This window comes from Equus caballus, unplaced genomic scaffold, assembly GCF_041296265.1.
Source record: "Equus caballus isolate H_3958 breed thoroughbred unplaced genomic scaffold, TB-T2T haplotype1-0000016, whole genome shotgun sequence".
Classification (NCBI taxonomy): Eukaryota; Metazoa; Chordata; class Mammalia; order Perissodactyla; family Equidae; genus Equus; species Equus caballus.
This window is the reverse complement of record NW_027222391.1, coordinates 7,883,201-7,892,120: the sequence shown is the minus strand read 5'-3', so window position 1 is coordinate 7,892,120 and position 8,920 is coordinate 7,883,201. Positions and strand designations below refer to the sequence as shown.

At 55.8% G+C, this 8,920-nt stretch overlaps 1 protein-coding gene across 1 annotated transcript; it reads right to left on the bottom strand.

Moving 5' to 3' along the window:
* Window positions 1–374: 374 nt before the first annotated feature.
* LOC138922897 (ral guanine nucleotide dissociation stimulator-like) lies at window positions 375–8,148 on the bottom strand. Its single transcript, XM_070259333.1, has 8 exons — window positions 8,026–8,148; window positions 7,751–7,887; window positions 6,203–6,393; window positions 5,680–6,026; window positions 4,684–4,899; window positions 3,654–3,717; window positions 1,673–1,704; window positions 375–546 (listed from the first exon to the last, which is right to left on the bottom strand). Exons 1-8 carry the CDS (start codon window positions 8,146–8,148, stop codon window positions 424–426), a joined length of 1,233 nt encoding a protein of 410 aa, XP_070115434.1. The 3' UTR covers window positions 375–423.
* Window positions 8,149–8,920: the final 772 nt, after the last annotated feature.

The following is an 8,920-nucleotide window of genomic DNA, read 5'->3' as shown; positions in this document are numbered from 1 at the left end:
AGAGGTAGGAGGGGCTGTCTCTGCTCATGGACAGGGTGAGCCCAACTGCAATGATCCTGTCCTTGGAGGAAGGGGGACTTGGGCATGTCCTTCAGTAGCCAGGGAGGGGACTGGCACTTCTTCCTTCTCCACATAAACTGAGCTGATGACTCTGTGAGGTTTCTAAATTCGAGAAGGAATGTGAGTTTCTGGATCTGGTTTCCATGAGCACAGGGAGTGAAAGACGCACACCTCCACTCCCAGGATTAGAAAGAAGCAACAATTTAATGTTATACTCAAATGCAGCATTTACCATTGACAACAAAACATGGCCCCTCCAAATAGGGAGATAGGTGCTGGGGAAAAGGGGGGAGGGAGAAGAGGGTTTGGTGCCTTCCATCGTGGCCTCCAGGGGACCCCAGGAAACGGATCACAAAGTTCTCATCAGAATCTGAGGAGATGACCCTGTGCACCCTGAGTGTCCCCACTGTGTCCCCATTGTAGCTCAGCTGGTCTCAGGAGGGTCATGGACCACCACCACTGGGCCCTTGGTTGGGGGTCTGGTGTCTGGAGAAAGAGAGGCATTTCCTGAGGGGCCTGCCCTGGACCCACAGCACACACCCCCTCCCTGCCCCCACTGTGCTCTGTGCTCCAGCCCTGTGCTGAGTCGTCAGACAGCCAACAGGACCCCATCTGTCCCTGACACAGGGGCTGATATTTAACATCACCCATTTCACAGAGGAGGAAACCAGTCAGAGAAACATGAGTGCAATTGCCCAGGACAGGACTGCTCACCAGTGGAGTTGGGACCCAGGGCCAGCTGTCTGCCTCCCCAGGCCCATGCTCAGCCTGAATGTTTCCTGAGCCTGTGGATTCAGCCACTGCCAGTGCAGACACACACTCTTCCCTGAGCTGTTCTTCTTGTCTTTGAAGAAGAGTCAAATCTTTCTGGCCCAGTGGTATCTGGGCTCCAGCTGGCAGGACAGGCTGTAGCTACAAGACAGAGTAGAGCTGGAAGCTCTCAGGAGCCACACATCACATGTGCATCCTGGAACCTGCCAGCAGCTGGAGTCCAAGGGTCCCAGGGTTCGCCATGCAACCAGATCTGGGGCTGACCAGGGAGCCAGGGCCATGGGCTCTGGAGCTGGTCAGCAGAGAGAGTCTGCCCTGCCCTCTCCCAACTCCTGACCTCCCTCACCTCTCCTCCTCACTCAGGGGCTCCATGGCCTGGAACCAGGCCCCAAAGTGCTTGTCAGGCTGCACTGTGTACAGATTTGCAGCCTCCTGGAGCAGCTCGATCTCCTCCATCAGTTTGAATTGCTAGGACAAAGCAAGCACAGGATGCACACAGGACCTGAGTCGGGGACCCTGCAGGGCTCTTGGAGGGGGTGACTAGGGGGACAAAGAGCCAGTCTGGGGCCTTTGCCCGCTTGGGAACCCTGCCTCCCTGCAATTCAAGTCAGGACTTGCCTGCTCTCACACTTGGCCCGAAATAGCTCCTCATCCAGGAAGGTGTCTTTGATGCCAGTCCTACCCCTACCCACCAATGCCATAGGATCCCCAGCTCTGTATATCAAACTCTACAAATAAATGTCTGACCCTGCGGATTGGGCCAGAGGGGGTCCTGCCCACGGGGGGGTGTCTCTGATTTACACACCCCCAGCCTCCCCACTGTGAGGCTGCAGCCGCTTACCTCATTCCATTTCTGACAGTTCAGCACATCCCCTGGAAAGCAGACAGCCACAGTCCATCAGAAACAGCCCCCTTACACCAGCACTAGCCCCTGTCCACACCTCTTCCAATGTTGCACTGCTGCCAGTGGGCAGGCCCTTCCAGAGACAGGACTTGGACCTGGACCAGTCTCTGGGCTCCAGAGCAGGGGCACAGAACAACTGAGGCAAGAGACCTTGTAACCCAACCCTCTCTGATGAGACATGGGGAGACTGAGGCCTCAGGCAGGAAGGGACAGCTTAGCCACTGATGTGTTTCCTGACTGGGAGGGGCCCAACTTCTCTTCCCTAATTGGCAGAGCCAGAGGGAGAGGCTGAGTCCAGCTCAGACACCACCTCCTGCGGCCACTCAGTCAGGCAGCTCTGAGCCTCAACAGCCCAGGGAACCTGGACGGTGGCTTCTGCAGAGCCTGCATCACTCACTGGGGAGATGGGCCTGACGCCCCGACTCCCACACAAGGTTGGAGGCTCTGCTGAGAGGACCTTTGCCAAATGCAGAGAGCTCAGGGCTCAGGGAAGGACTCTCTACTCCCAACCCTCAGGAGACTGAGCCCCCGGACCCACGTCCAGGCTCACTCATCTCCACATAATCCTGCATCATAGCGTCCAGCAGCTCCAGGGAACTGAAGAATGTCACCAGGGAGGGGACAACACCCTGTGCAGCCATTGGGGTGGGCATGGTGATGAGCTCCAGCTCTCAGGTGCCCCCATGAACCCTCCTCCGAAACCCCACACCCCAGCCCCCTGCCCACCCCACACTCCCACACAGAGCAGCCTAGGATCCTCGGGACACCCCAACACACACAATTCCCTCCTCCCCTCCCCTCCAGGAGCACCAAACTCCACCAGTCTAGTCCCAGGGCTGGCTGTTGGCCCATCCGAGGGGGTGTGGTCCCTGCCCCTCCCCACCCCAAATCTGTCCTGTTGCCAGTGCTTCCAGGCCTCCTCCTGCTCACTGCTATTGCAGGAAGATCATGCTCCGTGGCCACAGCAGATGCACTGGAGGAGGAAGACCCCTCTCCTGAGGGAGGTCTCCAGCTGGAGGGGGAGCCCCCTCTCCTCTGACTCCTGGGACCCTCCCCCACAGGCACCCTCACCTACTGCCCCTGCCTCTCCTGGACTCCCTGGCGGGCCCTCTCTGCAGTCACTAACATGGAGGTCGCCTCCTGTTGGGGCAGAGGACATGGTCAGTGTGCCCATACTCCCCTCCACATGTCCCCCAAGGTCCCTGACCTCAGACCTTGGCCATCAGCTCCAGTGCCCTGCTGCCTCTGCTGCTCCCTCCTCCAGGGTGCTCTGATTCTAGACCAGTTCCGGCTCCAGGACTCACTCCTGTGTGACCTTGGGCCTGCCCAGGCCTCCCTGGACATCTTTCCTCATCTGAAAAGTGTGAGGAGAATGTCACCTGCTTCCAGGAGTCTCCTGAGGAATCAGGGTCATCTGTGTGTCATCTCTGCTCTCCCCTCACCTCTTAAGGAGGAGCCAGCACAAATCTCCTCACATTCCTGTCCTCCCTTGGACAGTATCTCCCCGCTGGGAGGCCCACACCACTGATCATTTCCCTCCACTTCCCAGAGGAGGAGACCCAGGCCCCCAGAGGGGCAGTGACTGGCTCAAGGACCCACTGAGGAGAGGCTGCCCCCATCCCAGCCAGAGGCCCTGTCCCCGCTGCCTTCACCCCACCCCCGACTCCAAATCTGATGAAGACCCTGACCTCTGGACTCCCAGGGTTTGTCCAGACCCCAGCTGAACAGACAGGGAGGGAGAGGCCAGGGTGTCTTGAGGGACCTGGCCGAGTGGCTCCGGCCTGCCCCACCCTCACAGGGCTCTCTGACCCCCAGCCTGGGCTGAGCCTTGCCATAGCCTCACCTCCTAGGATCCCCTCAGGATGTTCCCCTCCCCTCTCCTTCTGGCCTCCTTCCAGATCTCCAGCCTCCAGGTTACCTGCAGGAGCAGCTCCCTGCTCACATGCTTCTCTGCACCACTTCTTCCAGGTTCGAGAACTCTCCTTGTGGGGTTGGGAAAGAAAGAAAGAAAGCAAGAAAAACTGTGGGATGGTTGAAGGGTAATCCCTTTTATTTGAGAACCCAGCATATCCAAACTGCCTGGGGCCTGGATGAGGAATTCACTGGGGATCTCTGAGCTCTAAGGTCCCCATGGGACTGCGGAGGGGCCTCTCCTCTTGTCCCCTGAGGCCTGCATTCCCATATGTCCCAAACAGATCTCTTTGGAACAATGTTGGTTTCAGCTGCATAGAGACTTCTGTTTCTGCAAAGGAAACACTTGAAAATCTCTACCTGGGCTCAAGCCAGGATGTGGTCTTGAAGGAAATGAATCTTTGGGGCAGAACTGATGGCCTAAGGGCCCTGAGAGACTCAGAGACCCAGCACCCAGGTCAGTCCCTGTGCCCAGTGTTCACTGGCTCCCAGGTGGTCTCAGCTGAGTTTGGGGGACATGCCAGCCCAAAGCAGGCTTCCTGGTCCACCTCGCCCTCATGGTGCCTGGCTGGACAGCAGCCTAGCCACCTGGAAACTTGTCCCCAGGTCTCTTGGAGATGGGTAATGGCAGGGCTCTGCAGGGCAGAAAGGATGGTGTGGAGGGAAGAGAAGTTTCCCAGGTCTCGGCACTCCTGGGAAAGGGAAGAGATAGAGCCATGCGGGGGAGCTGGAGCTCTGCTACCTCTGGCTTCTGTCCCCTCACGGACTTCTCCTGTCCTGGAGGAGACAGATGCCCAGGGAAGCCAGGGCAGGCACATGTGGCACCCGATGAATAACACTGCCAGGCACAAGGATTTGCAGCTCAACACAAGGAAGGAAGTGAGCTTGTCCACACTGGGACCTCAAGTCAAAGTCAGTGTGGCCCTTGGAGGAGAGCCAAGGGACAGTCCAGGGACTCAGACCCCAGGCTTCAATCCTGAGAGCTGAGAAACAAGAGGCAATTCCCACACCTCCAGACATGGCCTGCCATGACTTACCTCAGCCACCCAGACCCAGAGCTCCACCACCCTGGCCCTGTCCTGCGCTGTCATGCTCGGGTCCCCAAGGCAAGTGACGAGGATGCAATTGGCCATGGTGTTGTCATGCATCACAGTGTCACGGACGGTGGGTGCGAGGTACTCGAGTTCCCTGTTGTCGCACTCAGACCAGATGGAACCGAGGCAGTGGGCGGGCACCAACGTTTTAAACAGCTCCTGAAGAAGATTCAGAGTATCACCCAGCCCTGCTGCACCCCAGCTTGGCGTCCACAGTCCCCCTAGGCCCAGGCAGGGTGAGATCAGAGCTGGAGCTCAGGAAGCAGAACATGTGGCCTGAGGCTTATGGGAGTCCCTGGGTTTGGCTGTGTCCACTGAATGCACCCAGTCCAGGATGACCCCAGACACAGTACTGTGGGGAAGGGAGGGGACGTTTGCTCCCAGCCTTGTCTCACTTCCTCTAAGCTCCAGAACGCAGCCCACACATGACCACCAGAAGGGCCATCATCCACCCATCTCAGCCCCCTCGGGTCCCACTCCCCATTCCCATGCACATTCCCCCGAGGCAGGGACAACCAGCAGCTTTGTTAGACTGTCTCTACAGGAGTCAATACATATCACCTGCCTAAGTGCTGAGGTTGTCCAGGCCACCTGCGCAGATGGGGGATCCACCCAAGGACCTGGCAGCACCTCACTGAGTTCCCATCCCCCACCAAAGGGCGAGACTCTTCCCACCTTCCACTCTCTCCCACCTCATTCATTGGCACAGCCACCCTGTGCAGCAGGTGCTCTGAGTGCCCATCTCTACTGTTCCCTGTTCGCTAGGGGACAGCGAAGGCTTGGGGGGAAAGAAAGCTGCCGAGGTCACATTGTTGGTAAGGGAGGGAGCAGTGATTTGGACCCAGATCATCAGAATCGTGAGCAGGGAATGGCAGGTATGGGGTGGCTCATGGCACCAGGAAGGCAGGGACCACCCTCCCTGTGAGCCCCACTGCTCACTGCAGCCATCCTTGTCAGCTGCTCTGCCACAAGCTGAGGAAGGTGGTCCAAGAGGTTTGGCTTCTCTTCCCACAGCTGGTCCTTGGTGGTCATGGCCCAGGGGCAGGTGGGCTCTGGGGCTGGATCTGGTGGGCTTGTGACTGGTGCAGATGGAACTGGAAGTCTCAGTAGAGCGCAGCGTCCAGTGGGCTCCAGTGCAGGAGCTGGTGCTGGGGCTGCCTTTAATGGTGGCCCTTGCTCTCGTCCTGGAGCAGCCAATTCAGGGGATGCTGGCTCCAGCTCTACCACGGGTGGTGAGACTGGAGATGCAGCTGGCTTTAGCCCGGGGACCGGCACTGGCTCTGGCTCTGGAAGTGACAGGAGCTTTGGAGCTGGCTATGGAGCAGGATAAAGAGTAAGTTTCACCCACACACTTGAAAGCTCCTGTGCCTTTCCCAAAACAGGAAAGACTCTACTGCCTTTAAGAGAACTCCAGCCCATGAACCTCAGCACAGACAGTTTTCCCAGAAAGCAGCCCCCTCACCTTTCTGTTCTGCCTCAATGACCTTGAGATGCTCCAGGTGGTCTGGCAGAAGGCAAGCATGGCCCTCCAGGTCTGAGCCACCAAATATGATGTGAACAGTGGCCAGCTTCACCGTCAAACAGGGAAACTGCAGGGTCTCCCTGCAATCCTGCCCTTGGTCCAGCCAGCTTCCCAACATCAAATAGATAGCACTGGGGGAAGGCAGATGGGCCATAGGGTCAGAGGCCTGACCTTTCCTTCCACATTGCTGTCCTAAGGCACTCTCATTTGGACTGGGACCCTTGTGCCTGCTCCATCCCTTCCAGGGGAAAGCCCCATCCCAGCCTTGAACCCTGCCTGGCTGTTCTGGCAGTGGCAGGCCTTCTCCTGCAGCAGGCTTAACACAGAGTCTGTGGCAGTCTCTTGTTCCCACTGATACTCTTCTCCCAAAGAGCCCAACGTCCACCCCAGCTCTCCATGCATGTGGGTTAATGGAATGAAGACTCAGGCAGATTTGTGAGCAGCTTGCTCACGCACCTCCTGCTCTGGACCTGATTGTGGTGGTCACAAGGGGTGGATTTGGAGAAAGGGTGGCCAAAGGAGCTGGGACTCTGGTGGTGATGGGTCTCTAGGGGACAACTCAGCCCAGACTCCCTTCTGGTTCTCAGGAGGCCTGAGACCCATACAAAGCTCTCTTATACTCCTGTCCTCTTTGAGAAGAAGCTACCAGAACCTAACCCTCCCAGGGGAATCAAAATATAATTGAGACACAGTGTTCTTCCAGGCCTGGCAGAGCCATGGCCCCCATGTTCTTCCCCTACCCTCTCTGCTAGAGACAGGAAACCCTCCTTCTGGACCCATAGACCACTCACTTATTTAGGTGGGTCTGTGGTCCATCCCACTCACAATGGGGGAAGATGCCTCCAGATGCCCAAGAGCATATGAGGACGTCACACAGGATGTATGGTGGAAGGGACCTATTAATGATGTCAAGAGTGACTCTCTCTGACTAGAATTGAGGCCCAGACAGGGTGTCTGCTTCATTCACTGAGTTACGCTTAGTGTCTCCAGAAGTTTAATATGGAGTATGTGTTTAATGCACATTGTTGAGTGAACTCCAACTGTAACCATCCCAGGTATCTGAGTGGTCCTGGGGCCCCTTTGCTGCCTCAGAAATCCCTCATTGGCTACGTGAAGGGCAAGGACCAGGACCAGCTGGATGGAATCTCAAACTCCTTGACAGTGTGCTCTCCAGGTACTTTTCCAAACTCAGAAAGGCCACAAGTCAGTGATGAAAGAGGAAGAGTAAGTTTTATGGGAGACAGAGAAGTTAATCACCATGAGCAACCACAGCCTGTCCCACAGCCCTCTCTGTAAAGCCAGGCACCAGGAACCACTTGCCATGGCTGATTTCATTCATTCCTGGGAGAACCGTATGATGTTCATTGTCTCCCACCCCACTTTTCACAAGACCAAACTGAGGCTCAGAGAGATGTGCTGACATTCCCAAAACTTACAGCTGGCAATGGGCAGAGTCACCACAGTGCTGAGGATGAGGCGGGCACTCACTTAGTAAACAGCTGGTCCAGGACCTGGTGGAATGTGCTGAAGGCCGAGTAGTTGCACACGAAGGTGGTGATGTTGCAGATGATTCTACCCAGGAAGGCTGGGACCATGGACTCTGACAGCTTCTCTATCACAGCTACCTGGAGAGCATGTATCCTGCAGGCCTCGTTTGGATAAAAAGTGGACTCATCTTCAGGCTGACTGGGACCAGAAGGGACATACTGTCAGTGGCACCATCTCAGGGTCCTGGATTAGGAGACCCTTCTGTGCCCAGTCACCTCAGACCAGCCCTGGTCATTGTTGGTGGCCTGTTGCATCTGCTCTCTGTCCAGGGAGATGGAGAAACTGAAGCCATCTGCCATCTCTTTGGCCATCTCCTGTGTGCAGCTCTGCAAAGACATTGCCCCAGGGACAGGACAGAAGGTCTCGGGGGAATGCCTAGACTTGGCTATAGGGAAATTCCCACCACAAATCAGGTACAGAGTGCCTCCCGTCACAAATCCATTGTGAAAGTAAACTTCATTCCCTATTTCCTGAGTCTAGTTTCCCCAAGAACACCAGGAGCCATTCCCTATTCCTGTAATGCAGCATCAGCCCCTACTCCCACTGCCAGAAAATTAGCACCCAGTTTCAAACACCACCAGATCCTGAAGTCAGTTCCTGCTGAGGCCTCCCATCCATTCTGTAATTCCACGGTAACTCCTGAGCTCACCTTTCCCCTGAGACCCAGCTCCCAGCCTGCCCTTGGCTTCTTAGAGGATTTCCTTAGTGGGATTTCTTAGGATTTTCTTAGTGGGATTTCCCAGAAGCACTCCCAGCCTGGGCAAGAAAGGTTCTGAAATGTTCTCTATGTATTTTCCAGGACATGGGATATTGGAAGAAGTCATTTTGGTGTATATATGCAACAGTTTTGATGTAAATAATATCTTTTTCAGACAGAGATCAAAGAGTGGGGCTACTGGGTGTAACAAGGAAATGGATACACTGATCCAATGTTTTCATGGTGTGAAGACTTAGAGAGGAAATATCATGGTTAAGAGCAGAGAATATGAAGCCAACATCTTATGTTCCGATTCCAGCTCAATCACTTCGTAGATATTGGTAGTTGGCAGGATACTTATCTCGTCGGGGCCTCAGTTTCTTTATCTGTTGTTGGCAAGAATGATAAGTGTA